This window comes from Stegodyphus dumicola, chromosome X1 (assembly GCF_044657685.1).
Source record: "Stegodyphus dumicola isolate Sdum_Otavi_A_Nest chromosome X1, ASM4465768v1".
In the NCBI taxonomy this organism is placed as follows: domain Eukaryota; kingdom Metazoa; phylum Arthropoda; class Arachnida; order Araneae; family Eresidae; genus Stegodyphus; species Stegodyphus dumicola.
In genome coordinates this window covers 29558422-29577436 of record NC_140780.1, presented here as the reverse complement: position 1 = coordinate 29577436, position 19015 = coordinate 29558422, and the positions used below count along the sequence as shown (strand labels likewise).

The 19015-nt window shown below is 34.6% G+C and overlaps 1 protein-coding gene across 4 annotated transcripts in view; it reads right to left on the bottom strand.

Annotated features, from left to right (window-relative positions):
* Positions 1–19015, bottom strand: part of LOC118199566 (telomerase protein component 1-like) — a 507852-nt gene that overhangs the window by 338316 nt on the left and 150521 nt on the right. For all 4 annotated transcript variants that reach the window (XM_085808431.1, XM_085808432.1, XM_085808434.1 and 1 more), the window contains one exon: positions 4803–4912. In XM_085808431.1, the coding sequence (XP_085664557.1) occupies positions 4803–4912 (110 nt within the window). The remainder of the gene's footprint in view (positions 1–4802; positions 4913–19015) is intronic.

Below are 19015 nucleotides of genomic sequence, written 5' to 3'. Positions count from 1 at the left end.
ATCATTTTATACCCGAGGCTCGACATCATTTGAATTTGGTTGGTTACATTTCATTTAAGTATTGGTAAGTTTTTACTGTTCCTAATGAGTGGGATTTTCTTAGTGTGTACATGGATATTAATTGCATTTTCCTTAACAACATTTGGGGGTAATTTAATAATGTATCGCATAAATATTCTTTTCTTTTAAAAATCCTAACTGGAAGTTAATCAAAATTATTTGGATTAGTATTAAATGTATGTAAAGTGCTAATTGTACTACAGAATGAGTCATGACTTTTTCTGTGTATACTGACAAGGGTAGATAAAGTGAACTTCAGGTTTTTCCAACTGATAATAAATCTGGAGCCTATAAAAATCTGTTAAGACTCATTTTTAGGTAAATATATTGCTTTCTATCACATATTTTCTAAACAATTTGTGAAGAAGGTTAAAATATTAAAAATTATAGTGGAGATTTGGGTAAAATGTCTTTTACTCTTTCTCTCTTTGGTTCCTTCTGTAAATAAAGGTATATTGTTAATGATATATGTTGTGTAAAGTACTTCACAAGATTTCATTCATAAGAAAATTAATTGGTAAATAAATTAATGCAAACTGACATTTGTTAAAAGAATATTTTAGTCTAAGAAATTAAAAAATAGTCTACATATGAAATTGTCAAATGAATTAAGTTGGAACTGGACTAAGTTAAAAAAAAATGTTTTAACATTATGCGTTAGACATAAATGCATATCAATAAAACAAACTTTCAAGAGATCAAATCGATGGTCATTCATCTCTTATTCAATACTGGAAATGTTTATCTTAGAAATTTCTTTTATACATGTAATGTCACATTTCGTCAATTTCACATGAAAGTCATTCATGATAGCAGAAATATCTGTACTTAGTGTAGGAAAAGGTAATAAAGAGAAAATTTGCATAGTCGAGACATTTAAAGTGATGCAGAATGCATTCAATTAGTATAAATTACTGAATTAAAAGGTACTGAGTGTTCAAAATAATAAAAAAGAATTTCGTATGAGTACATGAAATAATGAATATGGTTCTAAAATTATATATGAAAGTTGAGATTTCATTCTAAAAATTCGGAATCTATCAAACTAGCTTAATGAGAATCAAGATTCAGGACCCATTGAAGAGCTTAAAAACATGTATTCAGATATAAAGGGTATTAAGAATTAAAAAGAAAATACCAGAATATGCAGGAAATTATAAAGTTTGAAAATGCGAATGAAGTTAATAATGAAGTAAAATAGTAGGATAAGTTATGGTAAGAGTACTACAGAATGATAAATTTTAGAATTAAAATAGTACTATAAAATATGGACTAAGTAAGGGCTATTCAACGAATTGGATATGAATAACAGTTAAAGGTTGTAAAATAAAATGCTTAATTGAAATCTATCTCCGTGTTTAAGAAATGTAAACATGTTAATTTAGCTGAAATAGTAAAATCAAAAGCGCAATTACAATCAAAAATCATAAAACAAAGTTAAACATGTTGGAAACTAGAAAAAAAAACCAGTGTCAGAAAAGTATAAAAACTACATCTAAAATTAACTAAAGCTCATGCGTATGGTAGAAAAATGTAATAAACATTATCAAAATTAGAGAACTTTAAAAATTACGAAGGTATAAAAATGAAAGTTGTTACAAATTTAAGTCACGTGAAAATATAACAAATTAGTAACTTCTTAGTATGTTGAAAACTGAAAGTGATAAAAAATAGAAAAGGAGTTAAAATTTACATCTAGAATTAAATAAGTCAGGTATATGGTAGGAAAATGTAATAAGCAAGTTCAAAATTAGAGTACTTTAAAAATTACAAAGGTTTAAATATATGAAACAAGTTAAAAAATTACATCTAAAATTAAATAAAATTCATATATATGGTCAGAAATTATACGAACTATAATAAAATTAAAAGTATATTTGACATTAGAGGTTAAAACGTATGAAAGTAGCTATAAATTAAAGTCATGTGAAAATATAACAAATTAGTTAAAATTCAGAGTATGTTGGAAACTAAAAACGTTAAAATATAGAAAAGAAGTTAAAATTTACACCTAAAGTTAAATAAATATCAGGTATATGATATGAAAATATAGGAATTATGTTAAAATTAGGACTGTACTGGAAATTATGAAGATTAAAATCTATGAGAGAAATCAAGTAAAAGTCATGTATATAGTGTGAAAATATAAATTGGTTAAAAATTAGAGCATATTAAATATAATGAAGGTTAAAATGTACAAAACAAGCTAGAAATGTTGCATCTAAAATTAAATACAGGTCATCTATATGATCACAAAATATATGAAATAAGTTAAAATACAGAATATGTTGAAGATCACTAACATTAAAAAGAATGAAAAAAAGTTAAAAATTACATCTAACATTGAATGATATAAAACGTAAAAACTCGTGTCTTAGTAATTACACTCATAAAATATAACAAATAAATTAAAAGTATGACTAAAAAGTATGAAAAAGCTCTGGGTAAAATGAATTTAAAAATAAAAATGTAATTATTAATAAAATGTAATTAAGATTACAGAAAGTATATTTGATATTATGAAGAGAAGATTTAAATAAGGCAAAATTCTAAGTGTATAGGATCACTCAATCATTAAATTTGAAAATAATCGTCGTTAAGGGTACCTAGGACATAATCATCATATACGTAGTAAAACAGATGGAATAATACGAAGAAAAAACACAAAGGCTAAAAATTTATTAACGAAGGAAATCACCTCCGGTAAATCAATAAAATATAATTTCTTATGAAATTGTGATGATATGTAGCAGTTTTGTAGATATTCAGTCATAGGATAAATACAATTAAGAAAATAGTTATCTTCCAAAGAGGTTATACTGTGAAGGAAACATTTTATTGAATAGTAATTTCTGGTTAAAGAAATAACTGTATCAGTCACTATACACGTATTTGATATATGTTTTTAAGAACTCAATAATAAGTAAGTGATTTCATGGATATAACTGTCTAAATCAACAAATTAAGAAATAGTACTCAAATATTATTTGTATTTTAATAAACTTGTAATTTGGTTTAAAATTTATTGTCTGTATGAAACCCATTATATGTAACAGTATTGTAGATATTCAGTCATAGAATAAATACAAGTAAGAACATAATTATCTTCCAAAAAGGTTATACTGTGAAGGAAACATTTTATTATATACTAATATCTGTTTAAGGAAAATAACTGTACCAGTCACTTAAAACACCCACTTAATATATGTCTTTAAGAACTCAATATAAATAAGAAAGTGTACACATTATCATATAACTACTAAATGCCTAAATCACCAAATTAAAAAAGAAAAAACTAAGCACACGTCTTTTTTCTGTGACGTAGCAACTACCCTACTCGATAAGGCTTCCTGTCCCCATTTTCAGATAAGCCTCCCTTCCACGGCTGACCATTCCTTCTCGGGAGCTCCCTCTTAGCTCCCGCTCCTGAGCCAGAACTGTCATTTTCCTCTACTTATGCTGTACCATTTACTAATATACAAATCTCCCGCTAAAACTACAGGCATGCATGCACGTTACAACTGAAAGAGCTGTGACAGTTTGTTATGCCTACTAGTCCCTGTTTTAGTGATGTCACTCGCAGCAGAAAGGAGGCCTTGTTATTCCAGTGGTGACGGTCCAATCCATTTTTCCATTTTGAAAATCTAGGTTTGTTTTATTATTTTTTCACAAATATTTAAATGCACAATATATTACGAGTTCTTCAAAAGCAAACGACGATATTCTCAAATTGCAAAGAAAAGAAGGAATACAAAGCAACAAGACAAAATATGTGCTGTTAGAGAGATCAAATTGATAAAAAAATTCTAATTGAAAATAGAGCAATATGAGCCCGGAAATGGTGGTGACAAAGTGTAGACACGCTAATAAATTGATCAACTCTAAAAGAATTAATGAGAAACTATTATCTTTTTGTAGGAACGTATTTCCTATTAAATACAACATCCACTTCTATTACTCCCTTTAAAAACCTCATTTATGACAATTTTGTTATGTCTATGGTCAAAAGAATATTTGTGAAAATAAAAACGGTTTAATTTGCTGAAGGTCTATGAGCGGCTATTGACCTTGGACAAACCTCAGATTGCATAAATTTACGATTGTTAATAGAAAGAGTGTAAACAGGATGCTGCGGTACTTAATTTTTGAATTTAATAATTAAAAATACTTTGTTTCTTTGCATACCACCAATTTCTCTCTCACGTACCACCAGTGATGCGCATACTACCAACTAAAAATCACTGTTCTAGATAATTTCTTGGTTCATTGGCAGGATAAAGCTTGTTACATTAAGTGGAAAAAACATAACAAAAATAAATGTTTTCCAAATTTAAATCGTCAGACTGTTTTCCCATTACATATTTTTTTTTAATCTTGCATGCTTAAATTTCTGATTTAAATTTAGATCTTCAAAAGTTCTGTTATTTTGATATTACTGTCTAATTGGGTGCTACGTAAAACATAATTTTGTAGTATAATATTATGAGCTTTCATTATGAAATGGAAGTATAACCATTCGTTCTACTGCACTTTCGTAAATGTCATACATACATTGTCAAATAAATTACCATTCCATTACAGTTCAAATAAAATGCAAAAGAAGCTTAGTTAAAAATTTATACTTATATAACAATTCAAAAGAGATACATACATATCAATTCAAAAGAGAAGAAACACCCACTCCCCAATTCCTATTGATAATTTCAAAGCAATGTTTTTTTTTTTCAAATATTAAGGCTCACCTTATTTTCCAAATGCTTTAGTACTTTCTCGTGGTGTTTCGGAGAAATCCCAGATAAAATCAGGTTCCTTATGTTACGAAGCATAGCCATGTAAGGTAGTTTTGAATTATCTGAAAGAATTGTAACCCATATAATAGAATGTTTCATGTGAGAAATATATCAATTTTCATATACAATATGCAAAAGAAACATATTTTTGAACCAAATATTTTTATATGCTCCATTGATGTTGAAGTTTATGGAATTATACTCTACTTCATATAGCATCTCATCACCATTTTTTCAAACAATGAAAACAAATGCTTTACAAAAAGGAAAAAAAAAAAAAAAAACTTGCCCGTAAGTGAGTGAGTGAGTGATTATGGCGCAAAAACCAAAAATGATTATACCGCGCCAAACACAAGATGGGATGATTACAATTGATGACATTAAAATTCAATAAATAAAAACAAGTAGACAAATGTATCAAATCCAGAGGATGAAGTCATATAAACACAAGTTAAAAGCACACATTAAAATTCAAGACACAGTCTTCAAAACAAATTACATTTGGTAATAAAAGCCAGTCTCTTTTAAATAATAAAATAAATTACAATTGACCTCTCTTCCGATTAAACAGTCCAGAGGTAAGTCACAGCCATTAAAACATTTCTGACGAAGATTATTAAAATATGGACACTCAATTAAAATATGACGGACAGATAGACAAACATTACAATTTGAACAAACAGGCTCATTCTCAGCTGTCGCATTTGCTTACTAGAACTTTACTTCCACGGACGCCCTCTGGCGAAAGAGACTAAAAGTAGTCAGTTGAACGGCTGACGCGTCTAACAGATGTATAACGATAGACCGTCTCCATATAAATTATGCTTGTAATCATTATAACTTGTAAATATTTTGTAGATATCTTTCATACGAATTAAAATTTCTTAAAAAGTTTATAGCTGTGTTTCGAAGTAAATCGAAGTTCATCATAGAGACAGATACCGACAAGAAGGAAAGAAGGCAGTTCAGGGCAGCCCTATTTAGAAGGTAAGTGAACTTTCACTTATCTATTTAATGATCAAAAAATTTTAATAGTAGATAGTTGATAAAATTTTTTAACATGGCGCCCGAACAGGGACTGCCAGTAACTGCTGTTTTCCTAACTATTGAAACTGTCTAAATTGATATCAGTTATATAGATAATACATAAGCATAAATAATTAGTGGATTGCTGATAGTTGTTGAATTGTTGAATATTAAATAATGACGGAATTCATCGATACATTGAAAAGGAAACGCGGCCACATAAGGGCTGCCGTTACAAAATTAATTGGCCGAATCGAAACTGAATTACCAAAAACAGAAGTGAATGCAGAGGAGCTAGAAATTTCTTTAGAACTCTTAAATGAAAAATCGAACGAGTTAAAACAAATAGATGCCGATATAGAAAAATTAATAAACATAAAGGATCTAGACCAGGAATTAAACGGTGTTGACGAATATCGTGAAAGAATAACTACATTTAAATACAAAGCTAACAAAAAATTGAAAGAAATTAATATAGAACAACCAAAATTTAATGTGTTACGAAACACTGAACAGTTAAGTGAAAGTATTATAGAAAACGTTAAAATCGAAAGTCATAATGTGAAGCTTCCTAAACTTACGATTCCGAAGTTTTATGGCAAGAGCTGCGAATGGCTGACATTTTGGAACACTTTTTCATCAGCCATACACCAAAATAAAACGCTTGACGCTATAAGCAAATTTAATTATTTGAAATCCTTTTTGGGAGGCACTGCTTATAACACCATTGACGGTTTCGATTTAACCGAAGAAAATTACGAAACTTCAGTTAAACTCCTCACAGAAAGATTTGGAAATAAAGATGTACTGATCAACGCCCATATAGATAAATTACTGAAAATAAGACCTCTAAAAGATTGTAATGACATTCAAAATTTCCGTAAGTTATTCAATTATATACAGAAACATATTCGATGTCTTGAATCATTAAATATGACCTCAGAAACATATGGAGCTTTATTAACACCTATTTTGCTTAAAACATTGCCCGCAGATTTGGTTTTGGAGTATAATAAAACAGTTCGGAAATCAAATTACGATTTGAGTCACCTAGTGGAATTTCTTTCTGAGCAATTAGTTGCGCGGGAACGTACATTCCAGACGGTCCAGCCAAAGGCGGCGCCGCAAAAGCATAACAAACTGAGTGAACCCAGACCTATTGCGAAACACACAGCTTCGGAGTTAACGAACTCAAGTTTGCGGGGGGGACAAACACCATGTGTTTCTGCGACTCTTCTGATCACGAGTCTATAACGTGTAAACAAGCATCTTTATGGTCTACTGAGAAAAAAAGGGAGAAATGCAAAGCGAAAGGGATCTGTTTTCGCTGTTTACGCCCATGGCATCTTAGTTTTATTTGCACTTCTAGAATAAGGTGTGAATTATGTAAACAACGACATGCCACTATAATGTGTTTTAAAAACGAAAACGGAGAAATTAAGGAAGAACAAATTGAAAATAAGGCCTTAACGAATAATTCATCCTATGAAAGTGTAATCTTGCAAACTTTAATTGCCAATGTTTACGGAGATGGTGAAAGCAATTTTACACGAATAATTCTGGATACCGGAAGTAGCAGATCATATATCAGCACATTTCTTGCGGAGAAATTAAAACTAAAATCTTTAGGTCAGGAAAGTGTGACTCATGGGCTTTTTGGAGGGATAGAAAAAAGGGAAAATCACAACAAGTATCTGATTAAGTTAAATAATCCAGAAACAGGATTCACATGCGAAATGGAAGTTTTGAGCCAAAAAACCATATGCTCACATATTCCAAAATTGGAGGATAGGGAATGCTTAAAGAAACTAAGAGGTTACAAAATTTTTCCCAGTGATGTAACTAATGAGAATTCTTGTTTATTTGAAAAACACCCTAACGAAATACACATGCTTGTAGGAGCAGATTATGCCGGAAAACTCTTTACAGGGGAAATAATACACGTAACGGAGAGTTTAGTAGCGATGAATACACACCTTGGTTGGACAATATTAGGGAGAACAAAGGTAAAGGGAAAGAATTTTAATGAAATTCTTTTATCACTACACATTAGTGACAGAAAAATTTGTGACTTGTGGTCTCTTGATTCTATCGGAATAACTGAACCAGCTCTTTCGCAAACAAAACAAGAAATAGAAAAGGCTACAGAAAATTATTTCATCCGTACTTTAGAAAGAGATGACACTGGAAGGTATCAGGTATCACTGCCATGGCTTCAAATTCATCCTGAGTTGCCAGATAATAGAATCCTTGCAGAAAAGCGTCTGAAGTCTTGCGTGAAAACCCTTCAGACTAAGAATTCCTTAGAAGCCTACGAAACTGTTTTAAAGGATTGGGTAGAAGAGGGAATAATTGAACCTATCGATATTTCGGAGGCAGAAAAGACCAAAGGGCATTATCTGCCACATAGAGCAGTGTTTCGAGAAAATTCGACTACCAAAATTCGACCAGTGTTCGACGCATCTGCAAAGGAGAAAAATTCGGTATCTCTGAACGACTGTCTGGAAAAGGGTCCTAATTATCTTGAATTGATCCCCAAAATTTTGATAAAATTTCGAGAAGGGAAGTATGGAGTAATTTCGGATATAAAAAGAGCATTTCTTCAGATAGGTGTGAATCCAGCGGATCGAGATTTTCTCCGCTTCCTATGGTGGGAGAAAGGACAGCCTGAAAAACTGACTATATATCGGCACCGAAGGGTTGTATTCGGCGTAAACGCCAGTCCCTTTTTACTCACTGCCACAATTAACTACCATTTGGAAAATGTACCAAAACATCATCAGGAAATAGCTTCAAAGCTAAAGAAAGCCATGTATGTGGATAACTGCGTAGCGAGCGTGGAATCAATTGAAGAATTAAACTCATTTATCAAAGGATCTAGAGAAATCATGGCTACTGCAAAATTTGACCTAAGAGGTTGGAAACATAATAGACTTAAAAATGAAACTTCAATTCTAAACCTTTCTGATAAAGATTATGAAGATGTTGTGTCTGTATTGGGATTGAAATAGGACTTTTTTGACGATACTTTGTCTTGTCACGTAAAATATGAAGAAAACCCTGTATTGAGCAAAAGATCTGTTCTTTCCGAATTGAGTAAAATCTTTGACCCAATTGGGTTTACTAGTCCAGTTACTCTCATGCCTAAACTGATTCTGCAAGAGTGCTGGAAACAGAAAATTAACTGGGATACTAATCTGCCGAATGATCTAGCAAGGAAATTTTTCACATGGTCATCTCAGTTAAAATATTTGAAAGACCTCAAAATTCCTAGATTGCTTCCCAAAATAGACGAAAGTACCACTCTGCATGTATTTTCGGACGCAAGCAAGGACGCGTATGCGACCTGCATTTTCCTTAGACACAGCGGTGAGAGTGGAGTCACTTGTCAATTGATACAATCTAAAGCGAGAGTTGCTCCGCTAAAAGCACTCACCATACCTCGACTAGAGATACTCGCTTGCACTATTGGAGCCAGGCTCTCTCATACAATAAGAGAAGACTTGAAACTAAAAGAGGTTCCAGTTTTTTACTGGACGGATTCCACAAATGCTCTCTTTTGGATAAAACAGAAAGAAAATTGGTCCACTTTTATAGCCAATCGAGTAAATGAGATTCGAAAACTGAGTAACTCAGATCATTGGCATCACATTCCCGGAAAGTTTAATCCTTCGGATTTGCCATCACGCGATTGCTCTGCAAAAGAATTGAGGAAATCCGAATGGTGGAAAGGACCAGATTGGATTTATCGACCTCCAGAAGAGTGGCCTATTGCAGATGGAGAACATCCTGACTTCGATATAGTAAATGGAGAGAGAAAACGAACTGTGGTTTCAGCCAGCAATAACACGAATACAGATAAATTTAAACTTTTTGACAATATTTCAAAATTCGAAAAGATCATAAAGGTCGTATCTTGGATCTTTAGATTCGTTAAAAATGCTACAACACCACCATCTGAAAGAACTCATGGGAGAATTTCAGTCGAAGAACTAAAAGGAGCTGAAACAGTGGTTTTCCGACTCATCCAACAAGAATCTTTCGAAGGATTGAAAGATAAAAGAATACGTGCTCTAGAACCTATCATGGACTCCAATGGCCTTATAAAAGTGAAAACACGTATCTTTCAGAGAGACGATGACGCTGACTTTCGTTACCCAGTTTTACTTCCCTCAGAACATCCATTAGTCTTAAAACTGATCAAATCTGAACATGAAAGGCTAAGTCACGCTGGAGTACAATTCGTTATGTGCGCTTTGCGTGAAAAATATTGGATAATAAAGAGTAGGAAGACAGTACGCAAGGTTATCCAAAACTGTGTACGATGTCGAAGGTTCGACTCTGATTCATATAAGATTCCTCAAGCGCCACTACCTGAAGAAAGAATAAGAGATGCTTTAATTTTTGAGATTATTGGTGTTGATTTGACGGGTCCCTTAATTTTAAAAGGAGGCCAAAAAACATGGATCGTTATTTTTACTTGCGCAATATATAGAGCAGTTCACTTAGAGCTAGTCTCATCTCTATCAACCGAAAGTTTCCTGCACGCGTTCAGGCGATTCATCGCTCGAAGGGGTAGACCTGTCACTGTATACTCCGACAATGGAACCAATTTTGTTGGATCAAATAATTTGTTTAAGACCATAGATTGGAATTCTATCTTAGAAAATGCAACAGTTAAGAAAATTGAATGGAAATTTATACCCCCTTCCTCGCCATGGTGGGGAGGGTGGTGGGAAAGATTAATTGGAGTACTAAAGAGAATTCTTCGAAAGGTACTAGGAAAATCTTCTCTGAACTACGAAGAATTGTTGACAATCATTTGTGACTGCGAGAGCATTATGAACAACCGTCCTCTCACGTATTTGTCAGAAGACGTAAAGGATTTAAGAGCTCTCACCCCAGCAATGTTTCTAACAGAAATTCCAGAGACTGGAGTTCCTGAATTAGATCTTTTGGATTCTAAATCCCTCAATAAAAGATACCTTTACAGAGCCAAATTGAGTAAAGATTTACGAAAAAGATTTCGATCAGAATATTTAGGGCAACTAAAACAAAGCTCAAAATTCATCCGCGAACCATCTTCTGTGAAAGTTGGTGATCTTGTAATTGTGTCCAACAACGAAAAAAGGATAAACTGGCCCTTAGCTAGAATCGTGGAAATTTTTCCATCCCACGACGGACACATTAGATTAGTGAAACTGAAAATTGCACAAGGGGAGATTATAAGACCTACTAAGAACCTCATACCTCTTGAACTCAACTTTACACCTGAGTCAGATGTGCAAGTGAGGTACAGAACTCGACGTATGACGAAATCTCAAAAGACTTGAACTACAGGTCAGTTGAGGTCCATCCTCTGTTGATACTGGACCTCAAGGTGGGAGTGTCGCGTTTGCTTACTAGAACTTTACTTCCACGGACGCCCTCTGGCGAAAGAGACTAAAAGTAGTCAGTTGAACGGCTGACGCATCTAACAGATGTATAACGATAGACCTTCTCCGTATGAATTATGCTTGTAATCATTATAACTTGTAAATATTTTGTAGATATCTCTCATATGAATTAAAATTTCTTAAAAAGTTTATAGCTGTGTTTCGAAGTAAATCGAAGTTCATCATAGAGACAGATACCGACAAGAAGGAAAGAAGGCAGTTCAGGGCAGCCCTATTTAGAAGGTAAGTGAACTTTCACTTATCTATTTAATGATCAAAAAATTTTAATAGTAGATAGTTGATAAATTTTTTTAACACTCAGCTTTTAAAAGGTAGCTATGTGTCACTCTTGTGTGACCAATTCTGAGGCGAGTCAAAAGAACTTCCTCCTTACGATTTTTGGTAGATTCCCAATGCTCAATTATAGGTTTTACTTGTCTTAACTTGTTTTGAAGCTGAACATCCCAAATTTGCTGCCATTTTTTTCGGACCTTTCCCTTGATGACACAGCAGATATCTCTAAAAGGGATAAGGCGACTAGACAGTTCAACAGTAGATTTGGCTGTGATATCTGCAAGCTCATTTCCCTTTATTCCAGCATGTCCAGGAACCCAGCAGTACAGGACTTCATAACCTCGAATCGTTAAATTTATATGAATTTTGAGAACATCCACTACCACAGGATTCTGCGTGTTGGGAAAAGCTTCCAAGGATTTAAGAGCACTATACGAGTCTGTGTAAACTATGAACTTTTTGTGGCAGAGCTTTGAGATATACAAAAGACCATAATATATAGCAGTCAGTTCAGATGTTAGGACTGAGAAAGCATGGTGCAGGCATCTGCCCTCTATGTAATTTTCAAATACAAAAGCCATCCCAACATGATCATTTGTCTTTGATCCATCTGTGTATATCGGATAATAACTGCTATATTTCTGCCTGTGCTCAGCAAAGAATTGTCTGTAAACGATCTCGTTAGTGCTCGCCTTCACGTGATGTTTGAAAACATCAAGAAGCTGAATCCATGAATTTTCCCAAGGTGGAATTTCGAAATTCTGTACTGCTTGGGGGCGCATATCAGAGAGGGAATGTTCCTCAATGACAGGGTGATCTCTTAAAGGAAAGGTAGGAATGCAGGATGGACGCGTTTCAAATAAAACGTTACACGCATCATCGAGTAAGCACAGCTTATTGGGATGTTCAGGTTGGGATAGAATATTAAAATATTGCAAGAGGGACATTTGCTCATGCCTCAGATAAAGTGATGGTTCGTTACAGTCAACGTACAGGCTCTGGACAGGAGAGGTCCTGAAAGCTCCTGAACAAATGCGCAGAGCTTGATGGTGAACAGGATCCAGTTTTAACAATACTGATGGCCGAGTGGATCCATAAACAACTGAGCCATAGTCCAGTTTAGAGTGGACGAGCGCTCTGTAAATGCGAAGCATGGAGCAACGCTCTGCACCCCAGGAGGTGTTCGCCAACACTTTTAAAATATTTAGTGTTTTTAGACACTTCTTTCTCAGGTTTAAAACATGAGAAAGGAAAGTCAATTTTTGGTCGAACGTCACTCCTAAAAATTTTTCTTCGGGCGTAACTGGAATAATTGTACCATTCAGATATAACTCAGGCTCAGGATGGAGACCTCGCTTCCTACGAAAGTGAACACACACAGTTTTCTGTTTGGAAAAAGTAAATCCCTGTTTGTTTGACCATTCTTGGATCTTATTCAGAGCCATCTGCAATTGCCTCTGTACGTATCTCATGTCTGCCCCTCGACAGCTAATCTGCAGATCATCAACATATAGAGATCCCAAGATGGTGGGAGGAAGTTCTTTTAGTACAGAGTTTATTTTTAAACTAAACACGGTTACACTGAGCACACAGCCTTGAGGCACACCCTCTTCCTGTTCAAAAACATACGAAAAACAGAGCCAATTCTTACTTGAAAAGTTCTAGTGTTCAAGAAATTTTGAATGAAAATTGGTAGGTTGCCGCGCAAGCCACTCTCGTGAAGATCCCGGAGTATACCGTATCTCCATGCCTTATCATAAGCTTTTTCAATGTCGAAGAATATCGAGACAAGGTGGCTTCTTCTTACAAATGCTTTTCGAATAGATGTCTCTAAGAGGAGCATGTTATCTAGAGTTGTTCTTCTCTTTCGAAAACCGCTCTGATAAGGCGATATAATATCATTCTTTTCCAAGAAGTAGACTAGGCGGCTGTTTACCATCTTTTCAAACAGTTTGCATAAGCAACTCGTAAGGGCAATTGGCCAATAGTTCGATGGATTCCTTGGATCTTTCCCTGGCTCAGCAATAGGAATTACAACAGCTCTCCTCCACGCACTGGGAAAAATACGCTCCTTCCACACTCTATTGTAAAGAGTGAGGAGGGCAGTCAGTGACTTATAGGACGGATGTTTTAGCATTTCGTAATTCACGCCATGAAGACCCGGAGAAGACCTATGTGTCTGCAATAAAGCTCTCTTTAATTCCAGCATAGTAAATGCTCTATTGTAAGGCTCATATTTGGATGAGTTGAATGCAACGGGATTTATTTCAGAGTGCTGCTTGATAGAGAGAAATGCAGGTGAATAGTTTCTGCTGGAAGAAACGGCAGCAAATGTCTCACCGATAGTATTCGCAATTTCTTCCACGGAGCTAATCACTTGGCCATCTTTTTCCAAAAAGGAAAGTGAGTGGTCTTTATATATTCCGCATGCTTTTCGAACTCTTTCTCAAACCCGCTTACTAGGCGTAGAGGATGTAATTGATGACACATAGGAAATCCAAGAATTCCTTTGGCTCTGCCTCCTTACTTTTCGCGCATTTGCTTTGGCTCTTTTAAATGCAATGAGGTTTCGCAGAGTAGGATATCTATGGAAAATACCCCATGCTTTTTTCTGTTTTTTCAGTGCTTCATGACAATCGCGATTCCACCGCGGTTTCGAATATTTCAGTATTTTTCCTGATGTTCTAGGAATGGAAAGCATAGCTGCCTCAATAATAGTATTTGTAACAGCTTCAACAGCATCATCGATATGCGCATCTTCTACCATTTCATCTGTGAGCTCTGCAATGGAAGAGAAGAGTTCCCAGTCTGCCCTATCGAATATGAATCGAGGGGATCTCGACATGGGGTTTGCTCCTCTTCGTGCAAGAGATATAAAAATGGGATAGTGATCGCTGTTGTAAAGATCATTTCCCACACTAAAAGTGCAAAATGGCAGCAGAGATGGTGAACAGATGGCAAGGTCGAGAGCGTGGAATGTCCTTGAAGGCTCATGGAAGTAAGTATTCTGCCCATTATTCAGGAGACAAAGGCTATGATTTTTGATCATCTGCTCAATTTGTCTTCCACAGCAATTTGTATCTTTACTACCCCAGAGCGGACTATGGCCGTTAAAATCTCCTATTATTATGAAAGGCTCAGGCAGCTGCTCTAAAAGATCATTTAAATCTTGCTGATCAATGTGCTCATTAGGAGGCAAATAAAGAGAAATGACTGAAACTACAATATGAAAGTTTACTTGTACAGCGACAACTTGGAGAGAAGTCGTCAAAGGAAAGGAACTTGAGGGATAGTCCAGTGAGGTGAGGAGACATACACCTCCACTGGCACGTTCACCTGCAAGGTTATCCTTCCTGATGAGAGACGAGAGTGATTGGAATGATAGAAATAGCTAAGGCTTCAACTGCTAAAAGCTGTCATAATGTAATGATGCTATGAGAAATGGAATGATTAATTAAGAGAGATAAACCTGCATCCTTGTGACTGGTCAGTCTGACCCAATTCAGCCACAAATCATTATTCAAGTTTATGATTGCAGACACAAAATTTAATGTTAAGACCAAACATGATTTCTTTAAGGAGAAGAATATTGAGAATATATTCATTTATAATTTCAAACACATCTTCAAGATGACTGAAATCATGCTATTTAACATAAAAGTGGAAAAATATGTCTCTAAAGGACAGGGGCTGGTAAAACTGCATTTTACAGTCCAGTTTGGCGTGTTTTAAAAAAAATCGCCAGCTCATCATATCGCCATATTAGATGGTTGTAAATTTTAATTATTTCTATAAACATGCAAAAATATCTAAACAACCTGTAAACATGCAAAAATATCTAATACTGGAGTTCAAGAAAAACAACGAAAACATATTTGAAAGTTAATAACTATGTATTTTATAGGATCAACAATATTAAAAGTTGTCATAATATCATATACCAGTTTTAAGACAGTAGCAAAAATGGAGTAAAACGTTTTATCATGAAATTTAAGAAATTGTAATAAGCAGTAAATGAGCAATAAATTATCGGAAAGCATTGATTCATATTTAAGCTGAAACTTTAATGCAGAAGAAAAAGGAAGATAAAACTCAAAATTTCCATCGACTGAAACATGAGCAATGGTATAGTAAAAAAACAAAAAGGCGGTTTCATTGTTATTTATCGGTTATGATAAACTGTAGATACCCGCATTTGTTTATATCTAAACTAAATATTACAAAATGTGTACACTACAATGGATACGAAATTCAAAATGGCGTGCTCATTTCAACCCCGTGCTTAACCACATATAATGAATGTACTTACATATAATAAGAATTGCTTTTATTGTTATTTATATTTAAATTAAAATCTATATTAATTAATTCAGAAATTTTAACAAATCTATAAAAAAATTACAAAAATGAATCTTACCTTTTCATTTATTCATCTTTTGATTGTGACAGGTAAACGGTCTTAATTTCCCCCAAGAAACTGCAAAAAGCGATCACTCACAGATAAATGCGAATATTTTCTCCGCCACATGTACTCGGCCAGGCATGAATCAAATTCATCTTTTACCTGCCGAGTAACAGTCAAACTTCTTTTTATGGTGCTCCACGTGCCCTTAATTGAATTAGTATGAGCACCTGTCACGGGATCCTTAAACACGAAAGTACATGAAACCCTCATCACTGAGGCAATCATACGATTTCCAACAGTCCAAAATAATAATGGATCCCGGCAAAATACTTTCTTTAATAATTCTAAACAGACATTCTTTCATTCGCTCTTCAACCACATGACAAGCACATCTTCACACACCCCTCTCTACAAAACATCTTCCAGTCTACCACAGTGTGGTTACTCACATGCAACTCATCCATTATAAACCGATTCGTACATTTCTGACCCCACAAATATGTTAATTGAAGGATCAGACTCACAGTATTTGCCTCTCGGAAAACCAAGAGCCCTTTCTCACACTCCTTTTGACATCGTGCTTGCAAGAACTGGACACACGACACCTCCATTCACACAAATCTGTCACTACTTTCAACTAATTTCATACTATTTTTACATTTAGGACATTCGTACAAATTCGCAATCAAGCCATAATACATGCACCGTTCTATCACACGCCTTTTGCCCTTATCTTGCAACCGAAACAAATAAGTAAAATCCACACGTTACACTCTTTCAATGCCAGCCATTATGCTCACACAAACCACGAGAAGCACAGTGAAATGACGAAAATTCAAAAAGCCCACTTAAATACTATAAACTGTAACCTCAAACCCTAACAATTTTCATGACACCAAGAGGTTACCAGATTTGGTGCGATTTCGCTTGCCACTCATCAGATAACTGTTCTGTAGGATCAAGTTCTGTTAAGTGTGCTTGGTTTCACAAAAGCTCAGAATTCTCACAGAAAGGATCAATAGAACACCACATTTGCAGTAACTGCGGTGGCTCATAGCCAACATGATATCAGGGCTGCATAAAGTTTCTAGCGGTTGAGAAAGGTACCAAGTCTGGTGAAGCTCATCCTGAAGTTAGTTTCGAACAGACAACCATGCCAGTAGACAATCTCTTAATCTGGAAAGTAGGCAGGAATTTAAAATAGAAATTTTGTTACTGCTGCAAAACCTAGTAACCCTTATCTTAATATATCATGTCATTAACCATAATGTGTCAACCTAAGGTGTCGTTAACCATAATCAGCGTTTGTAAGCTAACTCATTTACATACCCAACATTGATGTAAAGAACATTTGTTTTGCCTCCTATATTTTTAGGGTCTTATTTTTTAAGTAAGAAAGTGTTGGGTTTGAAGATATTGCAGCTAAAGATTTTTTGGAATTTACTTAACGCATTCATTAATTGAATTAAATCAGAAAATTCAATGGTATTTCCATCAGGAAATGCATTAGTATTTACATTCACATATGGTTACTAAGCCTTGCAGTAGTGGCAACATTTCTCTTTTGAATATCTTGTCTTGATGGGGCCATTGTTGACTGATGTGGTGCCCTGCACAAAACTAACTCCAGGATGAGTTTTACCAGACTTGAAACCTTTCTCAGACACTTGAAACTTTATGCAACCCTAGTATGAGGTCGGGTGTGGGATCCACAGTTATTGCAAGTAGGGTGTTCTATGGGTCCTTTTGGTGGCCATTTTGAGCTTTTGTGAAAGCCTTAGTAGCTACTTAATAGAACTTGCTCATACAGAACAGTTCTCTGACAAGTGGTGCCACTTTTTGCAGTTGTAGTACCGTAGCACTGCGCTTTAGAGATAATTTTCCACTTTTATAAAAAATAGCATGTCAGTCAACTCAAAGATTTGTTCCTAATTTTCATTTGGTAACAAGTGCACCTGGAATAGTGGCATAGACACTTTCATCTTATACTTCGTAAATAGCACAAATTTATGTACATAATAGCCCCTCTCCACAAAGGCAGCTGCAATTGTTCTTATTCGAGTTTGAGTCTACTCCCTTTGGGGCCTCCTATTTTCACCAGAATTCTTCAACAACATTCAAATGTATTTTATTCATGCATGACAAAGAAAAAGGGCCTGAATGCTCCTATTTACAAGTGGCTACTGTAATGGCAAGTTCCTCACAGTCATCTCTATTCTTCAGCTCTGAATTCATGCAACTCTTTACTTCTGCCAAACTCAAGGTTTACTACAAAAGACACTGCTCTGACATTGTCAAAACTTTCAGAAGACAAACTGTTCAGATGAAAATGACCTAGCAGTTTAAGTAGTGCTATAAAAAATGGAAGCAACATGTAGAATGGTTGCATGAAATTTCAGCAAAAGCCAATTATACTGCAGATTCAGGTATATGATGAGTAAGACTATGTTCCTCCTGACAAGTATTAGGTCATAATAACCCAGTAGCATATTTCCAAACCCTACTGAACTTTCTGAATTTTTGATGTCATAGAAATATTGACTAATTTCATCTAGCAAACAGAAGTCACTGTACCCCAGTCACACTACTATGGTGTACTTTCAAGTGAATCATGGATCTTTAAGAACTGACTGTATGTTCTTGTTTCTGGAGATTTTTTTAATTTCAGAATTAAGATTGGAAATTTACTTGAAATCTTGAATGAATGAGTACTGTCTACCAAGGTACTATTTTCAATTGCTGCATTTGAAGAAACAGAAGATGAATAATTCACTACTGAAGTGAACTTGAAGAATATGATAAATTTTGAAGGTGTGACTCATAGTAGTAAATGTGATGCATTTGCCACAAAATTCAGCAATGCCAATGAAACAAACAGGATTAGTTGCAAGACTTATTCAGATCTGAAGTCACTGTATAAAAAAATATACATTTGCCAACACAGCGATTATAAAAAAAAAAAAAAAAAAATGTACTTGAAGATTCTTCAGATAAATTTAGATCAA